Genomic DNA, 19,440 nt, shown 5'->3' on the forward strand with positions numbered 1-19,440 from the left:
GGAGTAGGATTTTGTTGTGCCATTCGGAAAACGTTGCCGTTGAGATGGAAACTCGAGAATCTACAGAAAATCCTACGGAAGCTACGAGGGAGCTTTCGAAAACAGTCTCGGAAAAATACGTGGTTATTTAAATTGACACAAGTCTTAAAACACTTTTTGATTGTTCCCTCTAACTATTTTAATCAAATGATAGTTTCGTTTTTTTTTAAATATCAGTCTTCTATATAATATTAGAACATAATTTGCTTTTAATACATCTAGAAAAAATGTCACCAACTATATAATTAGGTCTTACTTCCGACTTCGCAGATAATGTCATACTTGTGAAAACTAAGCCATGCAGGGTCATTGTAATTACTATGAGGTACTTGCATGTATTCCGATCATTCACTTTAAAAAGGTCTTTATTGAGAAAATCGGCAAAATATATTTTCTTGTCGGCACAATATTTTCCATTTTTTTCTGCCAACATGGCGATACCATGATTAAAAATGATCACTGATCCATTTTCGCACTTCAATCGCATTTTGAAACTTCTGAAAATAGTTGGTTCATCAACTGCTAAACTGCCTGGAAGTTCTTTGAGAGTTTGAGCAGGATTTTCATAACCCAAAATATTCTGTTGTAAGTAGCTGGAATTGTAAATAAATTATACTTCATTTCAGTTAAATTTATGTTTGGTAAAAGATAAATTACACTTAAAAATAATTATCTTAAAAGGTTTCTATTTAAATAATATTATTATCATCATACATTATTATATAATATAATATGATTTTATATTTCAATTTCTTTAAAGCTTCTATCTTTAGCAAGCTTTTCAAATAGTTCAAATACTGAGCCACTATATGTTGAAATATAATTATTTTCAAACCTAGTGAGAGACCTTTGTGAAAGTTTTTGGTAATGCCGGAGCTTTAAATACCATACTATTGTCGAGATAACCTAGATATTAAACATCACTGGTTTTTCTTTGGAGGTCACAGGTATTCTAAAACGATTACGATTTAATATAACATTCAATATACTGTAATAGTTCACGGCATAATTGTTCTATTACTGTACTATTACTAGTTCCAGACTGGTTAGAATAACAATTTATAAAAAATATATTAGTTAAAAGTTCAAAAAAACCTGATTCAATTTAATATTCTTATTCGATTTTTCAAATAATATTAATAATAATTTAATTTTCCTTTGAAGTTTTTTATTAAATATTTTGAAGTCTCCTTTTACCAACTATGGGCTTATCTGGACTGGGCCTAAAGTTTAACGTGGGCTCCGAACCACGGTGCTCAGCATTAAGCCTACCGACTGGCGACGAGTGACCAACTTTAGAAATCATCCCAGAAGACATCCGGTCTTACCCAGCCTGTTTACTGGCATGACTGGGATCATTTTCCTTGTCGAATTTTACACTCTTGCCTAGAACATTTACAAATATTTAACAATTACAAACATAAATTTACGATCATGCCCCAGCAGGATTCAAACCCACGGCTATCGCTACAGTAGGAGGACCGTCCCATCGCCTTTACCACTGCGCCACCAAGCTGGCTCGTTCGTTTGGAGATTGATATTAATGAATTAGGTAGATTTATTGACATATTAAAATGTTTTGGAAAAACAAAATGGTGTCAAATAAGAAAAAATCTGATTTCTTCGATTATTTGCCAAAGTAAATCAATTTCTTAATATATAGAATGATTGAGATATATTGTGTTGATTTAAAATTAAACGTATTCTCCATTTGAGAATAATACAAGCAAATGAAAATCAATTCAAACGTTCATAAATTGATAAGAATTGACAATGTTTGTTTTGTGATTTTCTTTGTGCTGTAGGAAACTAAAACATATGCGTATAAAACCAAAATTATATTATTACCAATTTAATACGTACTTTGACAAAATATATTCCCGAATTTTTAAGTACAGTTAAGATGACTAATGGCATTCCAATATTTCAACGATATGAATATTTTGTTTTAAGTTAATTAAATTTGAAGCAACTATAACAATATGGTGGGACTTATTAATATTAAGAAATGCAGAAAGATGAAGCTATTTTGCAGTAAAACACATATTTTCCAACTTCCTTGTGAATCCGATATGCCACCTTTCAACTATTAGTGTTGATCAAGTGGATCAACAAGGTTAGTGGTTTTATTTTGTCATTATATTTAAGATTGAGTGATTAAAACGTATTTCAACTCATTTTATTACATCTTACTTTACGTATGCTTCATACAAAATTAATTTATGGTAATAATTAATTTATTGTTGTGTGTTTTGCGGTACTTGCATCAATACACAAGCAAGACGAGTGAATGATAAATAAATTAGTATGTATTTCCCAAATAAAAAATGAAATTAGAGTACTCAAGCTAAAATTAAGAGCAAACATTTATATTCTACACATGTTCATGTGATTTCGTTCGTTTCAAGCTTCTGGTTTTCTAAGTATTTCTCAGCAGCTGTATTGCTTCCACCTTGCTGTGATTGGTAAGCTTTCATGGGCTTTTAGGGTTTTCTTTTAGGGAAATCTTGGATAACTTCGTAAATCCATTTTATTTCGAGGTTATCGTACAGTTCTTCGTTTGTTACGTAGAGAACATTGGTAATTAATCGAAGAACTTAAAATATATTTAATCACATATTTGAACCCTAAAGTCTAACTAGGCTTTATAATTAACTGATAAACCAATATCTTCGATTTTAAATCCAGTTTTTTTAAGTTAATTGATGATTTCTCAATAGATATCATGATAAAACAAACCTCGTAAAAATTTCCCGGAAAACAGTTTTGATAATCCGCACCACGAAAACGTTTTCTAGATGGCGATGTGTATTCATTCACCGTTTCTATTGGGGTGTGTGGGTGTAATTATGCCGACATGAACACGGCTGCTGGCAGAATGAAGGGGAAAATAGGGTAGGTTATCGATCGATAGGAATAGTGAGTCAATGGCAGTGCATCAGTAAAATGCGACGTAAAAAGTATTCTCTTTATGTGGTTAACAAGGGTGAAGCATTGAAATAGACGCTGCGCAAGTATTAAAATAGAATATGAATATCATTGCGATCGGATTGTCCTCCAGACCTGGACGAATATTAATTAATTTAGAACGTATAATAAAATTAATGCTTGTTTGTCTAGATTTCAAGTTACATTTGTCTAATTAATTTCTTATATTTAAAAAAATGCTTAAATAATCTATAAACACTCAACCTTTGATATACTGGACTATATTAGCAATAAATTACAATTTATATGGCTGATTTATAAGGTTACATTAAATTTGGGGTACATTTTTATTTATTAGTAACATTTTAAATACAAAAATATAATTTCCTTTATAGGTATTGAACTTTATAAGTAACAGGTCAATTGAAAAGTCCCCGGCCTACCATAGTAAAACACATTTTTTTGGCAAAATTAGATTTTTTATTCGACATAATTCCCTTCAAGATACCTGACACGCTGATTATAGCGACCCTCCAAGTTTTCTATACCATTTTTGTAGTATGATTTGAGCTTTGCTTCAAAAGAGGCCGTAGTTTCGGCGATCACCTCTTCATTCGACGAAAATTTCTTCCCAGCGAGCATTCTTTTGAGATCTGAGAACAGGAAATAGTCGCTGGGCACCAGATCTCGAGAATACGATGGATGAGGAAGCAATTCGAAGCCCAATTCATGGATTGGTTCCATCGTTTTCACTGATTTGTGGCACGGTGCAAATGCGGCCGTTATTCGGCGATTTCGTCCTTCAAACGGTCCAATAACTCTATTAGTAATAGTCGCTTTTGATGGCCCTTCTTTTTTAAAAGTAGTCAATGAAAATTATTCTTATAACTATTAACACGCTTTAGAGCGGGTTCATCGTGTGCCGTCCACTCGGATGACTATCGATTGGACTTCGGAGTGAAATGATGGAGCCATGTTTCATCCATTGTCAGATATCGACGTAAAAACTCGGGTTTATTACGCTTGATCATCTTCAAACGCTGTTCTGAATCATCAACTCGTCATTGGTTTTGGTTCAAAATTGAGCTCGCGCGACACCCACTTTGCAACTCATACCCAAATATTTGTGAATGATATGATGTACATGTTCAGTTGATATCTTTAGAGAGTCTGCTATTTCATTCAATTTCAATTTACGGTCATTCAAAATCATTTTGTGGATTTTTTTGTGGAACAACCTCTTTCGGTTGTCCACTGCGTTCACCGTCTTCGCTACTACGCACTTGTAAACTTAACATACCAATCCTTGATGGTTGATTTTCCTGGGAAAACTCGGCATCAAACCAAGTTCTTGCTTCAACTGTATTTTTTCCTTTCAAAAAACAATATTTTATCAACAGGCGAAATTCCTTCTTTTATCCATTTTTCTCACTTCACTCACAATGTTATAATTCACCAACTAATGGTCCGATAGCTGTAAATTTATACACGCATTTTTTGAGCTAGGGCTAATTAAAAACATGTGTATTTAATTCTAGTAGTGCCATCTATGTGTCAGGCCAGGGACTTTTCAATTGACCTGTTATCTAATTCATGAATTTTACTTTATATACGATATATCATTAAATATATTATTTGTTATTTGTCGCATCAGCAATAATTTTTACATACAGCCTGTATTATATTTTTAAATAAATATAATCTTTATTATACTAATTTGTAGTTTATTCAAAATTACACTGAACTCACGTCATCAAGATATTTAATTTATTGGCTGTCACAATTTATATATACGTTTTAGAATCAGACAATATTTTCCTTCTCATTCTATTCTAGTTAAAAGGAGACACAATGCTGTCTGACATGTTCGAACATGTAACCGAAGCAGCCTGCGAAAGTCGTTTGGTTGTCAGTTTATAAACAGGCAAACGTTGTTTCAATGCTTTGCTTGTTTTGATAGATTTCAAGTCGCTGCTTATTATTATACTGATTGAAAATGCGGAAGCCAGACAGAACAATTTGAGTCTCGAATCAGTTACTTCGAAGTTGTTGCGGTTTTTATTGAAAATATTTTTGGGCGTGTTGCAGCTGCGCTGAATATTAATATGGGTATGGTCACTAAAATATCTCAAAAAATTAAAAATATGATCTTGGATTCACCAAAAAAAAATCGTTTTTATACGAAGCGGGTAACGAATCAAGATCACCTTGATGTTAGCTTTACCAGAGATCAAATATATGAAATGTATAAAAACAGTCAGTGGTTTTTTTCAATATAGATATAATTTAAAACAATTAATTCAGAAGAAACTGTTGTAAAACATCCCTTCGTATACTGTCGGGTAATATAGGATTTAAATAGTGTAAAGGTAGCTCACGAAGAGGTCTAATGAAACTTTCAGACATTGCTTCTAAAATAATACAATTTTTAAAAGTATATATATATTAAGGAAGACTTATTTGTATTTGTATATTTGTGTATTTATATGAGATATGGATATTTCAGAATAGAACCAATATACCCAATAATTTACTCATGGCAATTTCATAACAAAAATAGTGTTAAGAAAACAAAAGTTGATGGAAAAATGTAAACGTTGAAATAACAACATTAGTCATTGATAAAAGATGGAATGCTAGATTGCATATTAGCAGCTAACTATTCACTTGAATGAAACTGTTTGAATATGGGATTATGATTCAATGCTGACAATCCTCGAGATAGAGTGATGAGGGTGGAAAGAAGAATTCTGTTGCACGTTAAAACCAAAATAAACATGTTTTAATTTATTTTGGTTTTTACAGTTGAACGCTGTTACGTTTTCACGACATAACTTCAGATGGCATGAGTTCACTCTTTTATTGAACGTACTATATAGTTTATTCGGAATTTTATTCCAATTAGTTATATAATTTTATATTATTAAAAATTTACATTTTAAAAAAAGGTCCTTAATTTATGGGAGATATCGATTGGTAAAGAATACAATGGAAGATTGATTCACCCCCTGTAAAAAAGAAAAATTAATAGACGTGGATGATAAAGCAATAATGGCGGTAAAAAACCAGGCAGACCTTCACCCCCTTTGCCAAAAACTGGATGTACGCAAACGCTATAGGAATGTCTGGGTTCAGGGTGGTAATGGTATCCAGTGCAGTCCTTAATAATTCTTCTAATAAATAAAACCTTCTAGAAGGGAAATATCATAAGGGTTTGTAAATAACTTGCTTCAAAAATACTTATATTCATCAAACTTTTAATAATTTTATTTTTACCATATATTCGTTGAATATTTTGTTATTGGATTTTTTATAAGAAATCGATTAACAAAAATATATTAAACAATGTAATTTTTTATTTTTATTCCGTGCTATCTATCTGCGATTGTAGTTACTGTAATTACTCATATATATATATATATATATATATATATATATATATATATATATATATATATATATACATATATCGTAGCATATATTAGTATTGCAAGCTTGTTGCAACGCAATCTACGAAAAATGCCGAAAATAGATTCAATATTAATTATTAACATTAATTAACAGCTTTTTTATTACATTTTTTTTAGTCGTTACCGACTGACCTACAAACCTAAGTATCTAGAAGGACCCATCGGCCCTATCTTAATATAGTCTCTAATAATGATTATTTATTAAGACTGCTGCATTTCTATTAAATAAACCTCTTGTATACTATACTACACAAAACCAAATAGTTTGATATTTTTGTGATTGTGTCCTGTTCTAGTAATACAGAGAACTGTATAATGACAGAAAGATGAAGTCTCTCCTGATGTCTCATTGCGATTCTCTTGATTCCTGATTGCTTGAGTGATAGGTGGTCTCTTGATAATGTAGCCATCTTGATATTTTCCACTTGTAGTGTATCACATTTGTAGAGTAGGTAAGGAATTTGTCCTGTATTGGCCAAATATTGGCTGTTAAAGAGCGTTCAGAACAGATAAACATATTTGAAAATGAGGATATAAAGACACTTGATAATCTTTGTAAAATGCAAGAAGAATATATAGAATTGTTGGGGGTAATACAATTAACCATTTCCACTGGCTTGAAGAACATGGGAAAGGTACAAATGTTTGTATTTGGTTGCAAATGGATATTTCGTGCCGTAGGAAGTGAAACAAAGAGACATTGAAAGTGGTTTGGTCACGTGTGAAGTACTGGTTTAACGGCAAAATTGGTTTTTTTTTGCATCGTATTGTTATTGGTGATGAACACTCGATCTATTACGATAATCCAAATCAAAAGAAATCATGGGAACCACCTGGTCATGCATGAGCATCTTTAAAGAAAGCCGAATCTCATTGATGCCAAGCTAATGCTCTCTATATGATGGGATCAACTTGATGTGGTATACTATGAGCTCCTAAAATCTAAAGAAACCATCAAAGAGGAACGCTATCCAGCGCAATTGGTGTGTTTGAACCGACCATTGCGTGAAAAACAGTACTTCAACAGGACGATGCACGACCACATTTTGCAAAAGCACTGAAATATACATGGGAATATTAAAGTAGCAAGTGCTACCCCACCCGTTGTATTTTGCAGCTCTTGCTTCTGGTGATTAGTGTTTGTTCCAGCATATGAGTTGTTATCTCTCTGAGTAGCGCCTCACTTCTTATGAAGCTATCAAAAATAGGTCGATTCGTGCTCAAAAGATACATCGTTTTTTTTTAGATTGACTCTGTAAATTGCTTGAAAGATCGGAAAAAGTAGCGGCTATGGATGGAGAATAGTAATATTTTCAATTGAATTTCTATTCTATAAATTGTAGACGAAAAAATTATATTAAATCCAAATAACCTGTTTTATTATAGCTGCCCTGGACTGCTGCTTGTTACTCAACACATTCTAATCTCTTAAGTCTCCGATTCAAGTACAATAAATAAATCAATCTCTTAATTGATCTTGTGTCGATTATTACGTCGATAATTGGACATTACGTTTCAATCTGGTACACGACGTTGTCGATCTACTACGCCATCGGTTTATTTAAAGGTTGTTAAACACGAACGTCGATTATTGATTCGGTTTCGGAGGCGGGCACTGACGTCACCATGACGCTGCATCGGACACCTTCATCTGCATGCAGTGTCGTAGGGAGGGGAACATGATCAACCGGGCAATTATCGATAAGTCGCCTGTAATCATTCCCTCGGGCCGGTTATACATAAACATAAGACAATATCTTAATTTATTAATATATTATGTTGTACTATTATGTGCTTGCAATATTTTATAAAAATGCACTTATTGAAAAAAATATTTCCCATGTTTTTGATAATATAGTCATATCGTGTTGAAACAACATTCTTGGTTTATCAGCCATCCAATCATCGATCTATTTTCTGTGTGTCGGCTAAGCCATGCTGCATCGATCTGAACAAGAATTAATTAGAATGCGCTTTATCTGGTGAGTATGCTTGATCCAATGCATCTTTCCATTTACAACAGTACATTATTTATAACTATTGTAATCATCTTGTGCATATTTTTCAATAACTTTTCAGTTAAGTTGTGCAATTGACGTCTAGCAGTAGTTTAATTTGGTTTTAGCAGATCGTAATACAATACACCATGTACCATATGAACATCAATAATTTATGGTCATAAATATTCCGGAACGGTGTCTACGGTGATGCAGATGACTCTCTTGGACTCACGGACTCACTCTTGACCCTCTGGTCATTTTTTTTTATCACGAATCACAACTGTAACACATGCGACCTAAAAGCTCTTCAATTGCTAAGCTGCCTGAAAAGTTTTCGAGATTTCGGTTTTCTTCCAATAAGCATCGCAATACATTGTTATCGAAGAAATTTAGTTCTTTAGACTCTTTTTTGACATTGCTATAAAAACTACCACTTTTTAATCGTTGAAATCAAAACTAGCAATTTTAAGTGTCCATAATTAGTGTCTGCATACACGGAATAACTCAATAAGTAAATTTAATCGAAAGAGATTAAAATTTCATCTATCATATGTAACAAGAATATCCCCTAGATTGCATTTTTAATTTGATATGGATTCCTACCTTTTATTATTCTTAAATCAATTTCATTAAGGATAAAGCAAGGTATTAGCAAGGTTGGAAACTGATTTTGCTGACAACTATGAGAAAAGGCATGGAAAGTTTATAGATTTTGTAAAATCCATATAATGTAACAGATTTTTAAGGTTTCGAAGTGAAAGGATTCCTTGATTGAGAAAAGAAAGAAAGCACTATCGATTGCAAATAATATATGTGAAACAAAAATTAAGTCACATGCATTTTGACACACATTGTGTATCTTTGGGAGCTACACTTTGCACAAGAATTAACACTAGCCAGTGCTGTCAGGGACAAAGATATAAATTAAGTTTACATAACAAAGTCTGCGTGATACAGATATGGTGCAATCAATACTATGTTAAAGTTACAATACAGCACAATGAAAAACGCAAATGGCAATCTTTTTATGGAGAAGTTGTACAATACTAGGTTATGTCGGAATTGACAGAAGTTTCTAGAAACCATTTTCTAAAACCACTTCTTGTAGTTTTATTATTTTGAATTATATCAGTAGTTGTTAGACCTATTGTTTGTTTTTGTCTCTTTGTATTATGTCGTTATTTCGCGACTATTAAACAGCACGGTGTTGATATAAAGGAGACGACCTAGGGCTGAGTGAATAGTGGACAGTCGCCCAGTACGTAATGGACACAGGTAACAGCAAGGTAACAAAACTCATAGTGAGAATGCGGGCTCGACTCTTGGTCGTTTCAGAGCTACGCCACGGTGACGAAGAGACGGAACGGGACCTATTTTATAATGTGACATAACACAACTATCTTTTAAGATATATTAGTAACTTTTAAAATGTTATTTCTTGTGATATTTTATATTCTTAGTAAAAATATTCCACCAGCATGTAACAGAGTCTATGATTTAACATATAGAGGCACCATTTCTGACATATCCGTACGACTTTTGAACTAAAACTATACGTTTCAAAACTCCATATCATTCTAACTATTAGTTTAAAAGTTATTGTAAACATTTAAATATTGTTTTTTAATAGAGGAACATGTTGTTAAAGTCAAGTAGTGGCTTGTTAAGATTTATGAAGACTATTGTTCATAAACTCCAACGATGCTGAATGCTCTGGTCATTGAAAATCTGTTTAAAAGATACAAGGTAGTTTTTAAAAACTTAAAAGAGATGTTATGTAAGATATCTCACATTGCCTTCATATAAAAATGTTTTAGATTATTACGCGATCATTGAACATGCTTCAGTATTTTGGAAGTATCAGTGGTTCTATTTAATTTTATGTATTTTCCAATCATCTTTTGTGGATAAGAGCCATCTATATGTAAACCAAAACCCTAAATTTTACAAATTAAACATCATAAAGAGACATTGACAGAAACATAAACTATATGTCAATAAATTCACGTTACTATTTGTAGCACTCAACAATATTAATAGCAGAGCCAATGAGTTCAATAAAAGAACCTATCCAAGAAGTCCTGTCCAGCATTGGGTATCGCATAGGCAAGACTATCGGTAAAGGTACGTACAGCAAAGTGTACATCGTCATCAACAAAAAAGGACAGAAATATGCCTGTAAGATAATCAAGAAAAAGATGGCCGGCGATGACTTCATCACCAAGTTCCTACCGAGAGAACTGGAGATCATAACCGAAATTAAACACGTCAATATCGTCCGAGTATACAAGATCCTAGAGTCTGAACAGACCGTGTATATGCTGATGGACTATTGTCAGCTGGGAGACCTGCTGGAGTATATCCGGGAATACGGATCGTTCCTGGAAGAGAAAGCTAAACACTATTTCAAGCAGCTGACCGATGCCGTTTGCTATTTGCACGAGCTGGATATAGCGCACAGGGATTTGAAGTGCGAAAACGTCTTCCTGATGTGGAACAATCAAATTAAGCTCGGCGATTTCGGTTTTGCCCGCTCCTGTGTGGATTGCAGCGGCAAGAAGGTGTTATCGGACACGTTCTGTGGATCAGCGGCTTATGCGGCGCCAGAAATATTAAAGGTAACATAAAAGTGTTTACATAGGCTATAGCTCAAAAGGAAACTATATTTTCTCTTTAGTATGTTATAAAGTATTCGTTTTATGTTACAAACAAAGTGAATATGGGCTTGACGTTATCAGAAAAAACTTCATTTGTTTCAAGAAAGACGTTTTCGTTAATAATTCTGTATATAATCTAATACTATTTCTTATTAACCAACTATAATACCTTTCCTTGTACTTTATCTTTACAGAAACAATTCTATAGGAACATATTGATGAATAGAACTAAATGAATTATTGTCAAAATAAGTGTAATTATTTTAATTTCTTGATAAATAAAATAGAAACATTTAAATTATAATGATTATTATCATCACGATCATCATCATTATCATAGCCGGCACTCGAGAAGAATATTTTCTTCTCAGTCAATACACTGCTGTTCTGGTCCCGGACAATGTTAGTCTACTATTATTGAAATAGCTTTCTGTGAGCTTGATCCATGTCTTTTTCGCAGCTGTTCGCTGCGTCTTTTACACGAAAGGTCGAATTTGCCACAAAAGTCTGTAAGGAATTTTGCATTACTTATTTTTTTGAAATACATATTTATTATTTACGAGATTTTTTATGTATTAATATATAAATTGATTGAAAATAGTATTGGAAGCAAAATAATAGCAGGCAACTGCTAATGATAGGAATAAATGGTAATCAGGCAGTAAAAAATATGTAAATTACAAATTATAGCAGAAGTGGATTCTCCTTGCAACTGATGCTTCCTTAGGCTTAACTCACAACCTCCTAGACTAGGGATAGTTCTTCTTTATTGTCGAATCGGCAAGTCGCAAATGAAGACACGCGTTTTGTACCTAGATTTCAGTTCGTAAGTACATTGATTTTGATTCTGAAGCCATTTATTTCTTTCTTTCTTTCCATTTATATTCTAGCAGTTACCAACTGTTGATAAGCCAACTCTCAATGTGTTCATTTCAGTTAGGTCATTGAGCAAGTGTTAACATGGCTTTCCATCTATTCTTTCAATTTCAGAAAAGAAGACCCGGTTCAGTGTCTTCCAAATGAAAATCAATATTATAAACCACTTTCTAAACTTTTCGCAATAATATTTTTATGTTACTAATATGTTTAAATCGCAAAAACATTTTATTAGATCCAAAAACCGACATAGTTGATGTATATATAAATTATTATTGTTGTGTTGCCTATGGCACGAATAAATTCCAACAGCCTATGTTTAGTAGTGGGAATTTAGTAAAAGGGAACTTCTTTCGTTACTTGCAATATGTCAATTTCTTTGAGAAATACTTAAATTTATGAGTGGTAAGAACCATTAACATCTATGTCGTCATATATAACGCTATAAATTTCGAACAAATTGATTGAAATGGAGTGTTCTGGTCGCTTAACAGAAAATGGTAAATTTGATGCAAGAGTACGTTGAATGAAAATATATAAAACTTTATGACAGGCATTTCCAGCCGAATTTAGTCATGCTTTTAAGATGATCCATGAAACTGCGTCCAAAAAAACTCCCACAGACACTGTTTTATTACGTTTATTTGGCCTTATCGTGGATATCAAGTCGTTACGACACACAGAAAGTTTGGGTTCTCTTTCACTCTCATCAAATACAATTACAAGCTTTTCATTTCGGTTATATTGGCTTCACTCTCTTAACTTTATGTCTCTTGAGTTCGTTTATTGTTTAATTTTCGTTTATATAACGGTGTCCTTAAGTGTATAATATTGTATTGAATATATTTTTTATATCACAGGGGGGTAACTATACGTAAATTACGTTTATGTTTTTATATATTCGCAAAAGATATAGCGATACCAGGAAAAACAAATTATTTTAAGTATGTTTCTTTTTTGAAATAATTTATTTTATTTGTAAGTATTTGTACAAAATGAAAAGTAATAAAAGTAATTTGATCTACTATGCAACGACCTACAAGTTTTTAACGGAATGTAGTTTCACTCTTGTTCCAAAACATCCGCCATTGTTTCAATTTTGTTGGAGATGGAAATTTACTTCCCACTATCTGCTCTAAAACTCCTCATAACGATTCAATTATGTTAATATCTGACGATTGTGCTAGCCAGGGAAGATATATGATGATATTTAGATGTTCCTCAAACCAAGACTGGATCGTTTTAGCTATGTGTATGGTCGTCTCATCATCTTGGAGTATGGCAGGAGTATAGTAGCAATATACTAGTCATAGTAAGTTCTTCACTGAGGATGTCATTCGGATGTTGTTATCCATATTAATTCGCAGTAATCCTGCGAGTAATGTTAATGAGAGGACCAGCCGTGTACCACTATATTGCCACCCAAATTATGATGGAACTTCTTCCATACTTGTATGTAGGCAGCAGGTAGTTTGGATAATAGGATTCTTTAACGTTCTCCATACATAAACCCAGCCGATTGTAGCAAACATTGTAAACGATAATTTGTCGGACTTAACCACATTTTTCCAATCATCGAGTGTCTGCAATTTGTGATCGTTGCACCTCTTCTTCGCAATTTAACGTGGGGACTGCCGAAGCAGAATTATTCAAGTGAGTGTTGAGTTCTGCTGTGACGTTTGCTGCATTAATTTTACGTTGTTTGACCACAATCATTTTTAATGATGTTCGATCTCTGTCTGTTAACTTTGGATTTCATCCACTGTTCCCCACTACTCCCCACGATATTTTATCATATTTTGTATATACTGTCATTACCATAGATACTGTTATACAGGAAACGCATTGCACAAAAAGAAATATCATTTCTTCAAATTCACCGGTCGCTTGTTTTAACCATCACATAATAGAACGTATAGTAAACTGAAACATAACCTACAAGACTTGGCAATACTAAGATGTACTAAGATTATTATCCGTTGCTTAGAAAATAGGAAAAAGTTAATAGTAAACTGGTTTAAACTCTTAAATTTAAACAACACATAGTATTTTCGCTTGGTACCGTACTTATATATCCCTGTAGTTCTATTAAGCGAATCGCCTGCCTACTGGATGCCTCTCATTTAATCGGCCGTCAGATAATTAATTATTTTTCATATAACATCTTTTATTAAAAATGCTTAAAATATTATTCATAAATATTCGTATTTATTTATACATTTATTACCACTCCTCTTTTGTATTTGGATCAAATCACAAGCAAGACGATTGCGGGATGAATACATCAGTATGTATTTAATTAAGTCAGATTAACCTAAGCTTAAGTCATTAGTAACACTTATGTACTTTATATTAGTTCGTGTGGTTTGGTTCGCTTCTATATTATGATTTTTTTGCATATTGTCCAGTTCAGTTGTATTATTTCCACATCGGAATGATTTAGTAACATTCCTTTGATTTACGGTGATATCTAGAATAATTCGTGGATCTATTAAATTTCGAGATTATTGCAGTTCCTCGTTGGTTACTTAGCGATAAGCATTGATAGCTTTGTTTTGGCACTGTGGGATTACTCTAACAAGATTCAAAAGAGAAAATTTCATACGAATTAAATAACCCTGAGGACATTATTTCATTGGCATGTATTGTTCTGTAAAAGTAACACAGAAATTATTTTGTAGATCTTGTTAACTGTCACTTCTGTTGCTCTAGGTAGAGATATATCTTTTAGCATAATCCCTGAGTCGTCAGTAAATGTTCCAAATACTGTTTCCTTTTTTCTAATATATCAAAAATATTTGAATGTTGAGACAGCCACTATATACCTTTTTTTTAAAAGATTCCAACTGATAACAATAATTCCGCATTAATTTGCTCATTTTGTTGATTAGTTCCAATTACAATATCAGAACAAACGCCTGTGAGGCGTCCAGAAATATTGCACAGCAGTAATATTTATTATTTTGAAATTGAATTCAATAACCGCTGTTACCCTATATACTTGGTGGATTGTTGAGTGGTGATCTCGAAATCGAAACTGGAAGTTTGTTATATTTTATAAGATCTTTAACACGTGTTAATAGTACAGATTGGTTCTAGTGTTCGAGTTCAAGCACGGCAGCAGCACTGCGCTTTTAAATCTATTGTGTCAGCTGACGATCTTTCATTAAACATCATTAGAAATTATGTGCTGTAATTCTGCTTCGGAACATATTGAAAATATTGAGATGACGTTGCAAAGTCGATTCAAGGTGTTTTTTAAAAATACGTATTTACAATACTTTGGTTTTGCTGTAGTAAACAGTGCTAAGCCATTAGTACCGAAATTGTTTTGTAATGCGCTCAGAACAAAGCTGTACAAGTGGTCACTTGGTGACAATGTACACTTTTTATTTTCTGTCTAATAAATGTCGTCGATGTATCAGCAAAAAATGACACAGTATAAATTCAGTATTTCATATACGAACAGTGATTCATTTCCAATTTGTCCAGGTACAAGTATAGAAAATGTCTTAAGAACTTCGTTTTTATCACTGGCGAGCAATGAGAGCGATTTTGTTATAGAATAAAATACTGATAATCTAAAACTAATGGATAACGCAATATTTTAAAACTGTTTAACGCCTGATGAAGGAACAGAGCGGGTTTTGAAAGCGGGGACAAAGTGTTATTCACACATTTCTTGGCTACTGATCAGTGGATTACAAACGCATATTCGACCGTTGGTTGCAAAATCTAATTGCACTCAAAACTAATTGAAATATTAACTTATTTGAACAAGTAGAAATACCATTTGAGGATTTTTCAAGTAATATAAGCACTTTTTGTAACTTTTTTAATTTCATATTTTAAAGTCTTCTTTTCACCAACAAGAGTGAACTGTCGACGGCATTAAGCCTACCGACTAGCGAGTGACCTGACTTAGAATCATTCCAGAAGACATCCGGTCTTACCTAGCTTGGTTACTGGCGTAATCGGGATCATTGTTCTTGTCGGATTTGGCACTCTTGCCTAGGACAATCACAAATATCAAACAATCACAATCATAAATTTACGACCATGCCCCGGCAGTTCTTGTCATTAAATTGTATAAATTTCAATATAGATTGTTAATCAACCTGTAAGAGGCCAAAGTTAATCACCAAAGAATAGAAAAAAATGATGATACTGTAACTTAAATGTAACTCATACAATAATACTTGTAAAATGATTATCACTCATGTTATTTGTTATATTAATACTTAATTATTTCCAGGGTATCTCGTATGATCCGAAGATGTACGACATGTGGGCTTTAGGCTGTATATTATACATAATGATCACGGCCTCGATGCCCTTCGATGACACCGACGTCAGGAAAATGATAAAAACTCAACTGAACGGATCGATTTTCACGAGCCTGTTCTTATGGACGGAACATTCGATGGCGCTGAAACAGCTACTGAACAGTCTGCTTGAGCCCGATTTAAACCGCAGGATCACAATCAAGGGGGTAAAATCACATCAGTGGTTTCAACAAGGTAGTCTGAGCAAAATAAAGCAGCTTTTATCGATATCCGATACGACACTATTTTAGTTGATGCCTGGTTTTTAATTTGTATATTAAATAAACTATTTCTTATAGAACGGCGATAGTTATCATTTATGCCTATCATTATCTACTTCAATGTTAAAAAAGTTAGTTTAACGTCTTACACTGAGTGAACGCCTAAACGTTTGATCTCAAGCTCATCGGAACATGTAGAAGTTGCAGAAGTATCATTATTGAAAGTAATAAAGGAATGTAGGCATCTATTTCTTTTTTCATATGCAATAAATAAATTCTGAACATTCATTTGTTTCCTAAAACATCTTAGGGCAATAAAAAAAGAAAGTAAAAGATTTTACTTGAGTCATAAAACAAGCTTTTTTTATTGTAATCTCTTAATTTCCCATCAAGTTGTTTACACTAATACTGTTTTTGCATTGTTTTGCAACATGCTCCGATTTTGTGCTGACACTACATTACACCAACTCAAAAGGTAATTTCTAAGCCTCTGTGAAGATCACTATTTCTGAAGTACCACGGGGCATTAACAATACTCCTCAAAGCTTTGCTCTAGAACCGCTGAATTATGTCTATTTTGCTGTCCTTGGTACAACTCCATATCTAGATGCCATGTCTCCTATAGGTAAATTTAACAGGAGCATATTTAGACTCATTCAAATTGATTCTCCGTAGCTTGGCCTAATTGTTAATTTTATTTACTGATATTTGTAATTTAATTGGTGTTGTGTAGTCTGCAAAAGTACGTATTATGTTATGTTGCGACACAAGAAAAGAGGCTGACGCCAAAAATGTATGTACTTCGAAGGGTTACACTACTGACATTGTAGAGCAAAACTAAGCAAATTAGCAAGATTAGGATCAAAATAGTAGAATAATACTACAGTTATATAACAGGAATTCAGTGATAAAAATTAATATACTAAAGTAAATTTAATAAGCAGATCACAGTAGATATTGACTTGTTAAAGAAGACAGGACAGTAATAAAAATAATAATAAATTTCTTTAAAAGAATAAAAAACCATCGGTATTATTTATTTACACTCCAAAAATCAAAGTGAACAATGTTGTGTATTAAAAATACAATAAAAACTATGTTTTTAAAATTATTTGTTCCAGTTCGACTTGCATATTCATCACTCAAACAGGACAACCTCTGTCGAGTCGTCTAATACTGAACAAAAATTAATATAATGTCAGGTATATATTTAAAACTTCTTAAATTCAATAAGCGAACGCTTGTCAGGACGTCCATATACATTACTTATATATTGGCATTTTTCTACATCGCCCTCTGGTTGCGAATGACGGAACAAGTATTGATTATTCTAAACGTGTCCTGTTTTCAGCTCCTTCAACTTTTATATCGTCGTGACTGGTGGCGTTTGTGGAAATTTTCCACGGTTAAAGGAATAAAACATGCATTATTTTGGGAGGCTGCTTGAATCCATATACGTTTTTGTTTTTCAGGCACTTCTCAAAGCCTCCGTTGAAATAGACAATATATGTACGTTAAATTGTTGTTTTTTTATTCATGTTTGATAGCGCGCAATTATTTAATACCAAATTTATTTTATAGTTTATAATAAATTGTATAACTCTATAAAGTTTAACTAATGTGGCATTACAAGATCAACAAACACCATAGTTTGAAAGAAATATCGTTTTTGTAATTACCTCCTGATATATTTTACAAATTAATTTTGTTTATGCTTTGTTATGTCATTATTTTTCTAGTCATCGAAATAATTGTAATATCTTTGATTACACGAAGCTAAGTGAGGCTGGTAAGGATGTAGGAAGGGAAGTTTGAGGATTGATTTTATTTTAGTGTTTTTTTTTTAAGTAACAACCAATTGGGTATTTTAAGACCAACAAATAGCATGGTTTGAGAGAAATATATTTTTTTTCATAACCTTTTGATAAGATAATCCATTAGTTTTTTTTTAAATTAATGCCTGAAAGAAATTACAATAACATTTATTTAAGGTAGTTTTGTTATTTTTACTAAGTTTTTAAGGTATTTTTTCCGGTCTTCAAAATTGTTATTGAATTCGATGTCTTCGATTACACGGTGCTGTTAGTCGTCAGGCTGTTAACGAGGTGGGAGGGAGGTTTGAGTATTGATATGATTTGAGTATTTTTGGAAAAGTACCGTTGTTGTTTGGAAAGCATTGATTAAATTTGTTATGTTATGATGAAAATTAAAATGGCTAATAATTCCTTATAAGATGAATAACTATTATAAGATATAAGTAAGATAAATATATGTGATAGATAGTGTGATGATAGTGTATATGTATAAGATGGAAATGAGGAACAGAAATTATTATATGGATGGAAAGAAAAGGGGATGTATTGTAGTATTTAAGATGATAGGTGATAAAAGTGTGATAGTTGGAAACGTGGGACTTACGAAGATTGACGAGTAAAGAAGAGGGACTGCAGGAAGAATTTAGACATATTAAATTAACGAAAGGAGGAGTTCTGCAGCAGTATGTTAATAAGTGGACATAAAAAAAACCTCTTCAGACCGCAACTCTATATAACAAGAAATGAATAATAAATTTGAGCAAATGATTCTTAAATACCTTGAATGTTTGACCTTGAATCGCGTGGGCATGTATCAAAGTTTGGTAATACGTTAAGAAAATCCAAATATTCAAATGTTTAACAATCATTACCAATTGCACATGCACATGGTTTTAATATAGTGGTTGAGGTTAGAAGAAAGACAATTGAACAATAATAGGTAATTACATGTAAAAAATATCTATATGGAGATATGGTATCGAACTGTGTGGTAATAGTAGCAATTCCAACATAGCCATCCGTTAGATATTTCAAAATAAAGTGTTACAACAACCTAAGTCAGCGTCACATCCCCTTGGAAACCATAACGAGTGTGATCCAAAGTGCCAG

The 19,440-nt window shown here is 32.7% G+C and overlaps 1 protein-coding gene across 1 annotated transcript; it reads left to right on the plus strand.

The window, feature by feature from the left end:
* The first annotated feature begins 8,284 nt into the window (after positions 1 to 8,284).
* On the plus strand, positions 8,285 to 16,594 carry LOC143200476 (testis-specific serine/threonine-protein kinase 3). Its single transcript, XM_076410910.1, has 3 exons — positions 8,285 to 8,419; positions 10,459 to 11,055; positions 16,226 to 16,594. The coding sequence occupies exons 2-3, from the start codon at positions 10,486 to 10,488 to the stop codon at positions 16,544 to 16,546; spliced, it is 891 nt and encodes a 296-aa protein (XP_076267025.1). The 5' UTR covers positions 8,285 to 8,419; positions 10,459 to 10,485; the 3' UTR covers positions 16,547 to 16,594.
* The last annotated feature ends 2,846 nt before the right edge of the window (positions 16,595 to 19,440 follow it).

This window comes from Rhynchophorus ferrugineus, unplaced genomic scaffold (assembly GCF_030347505.1).
Source record: "Rhynchophorus ferrugineus isolate W39M unplaced genomic scaffold, kcgeb_rfMv2 rfM8, whole genome shotgun sequence".
Taxonomy (NCBI): domain Eukaryota; kingdom Metazoa; phylum Arthropoda; class Insecta; order Coleoptera; family Curculionidae; genus Rhynchophorus; species Rhynchophorus ferrugineus.

Bases quoted from the DNA above. Each gene is read 5' to 3' on its own strand.
- LOC143200476 (XM_076410910.1), top strand. From the start codon at position 10,486: ATGAGTTCAATAAAAGAACCTATCCAAGAAGTCCTGTCCAGCATTGGG. The intron at 11,056-16,225 runs GTAACATAAAAG...AATTATTTCCAG, and splicing joins CGGCGCCAGAAATATTAAAG to GGTATCTCGTATGATCCGAA.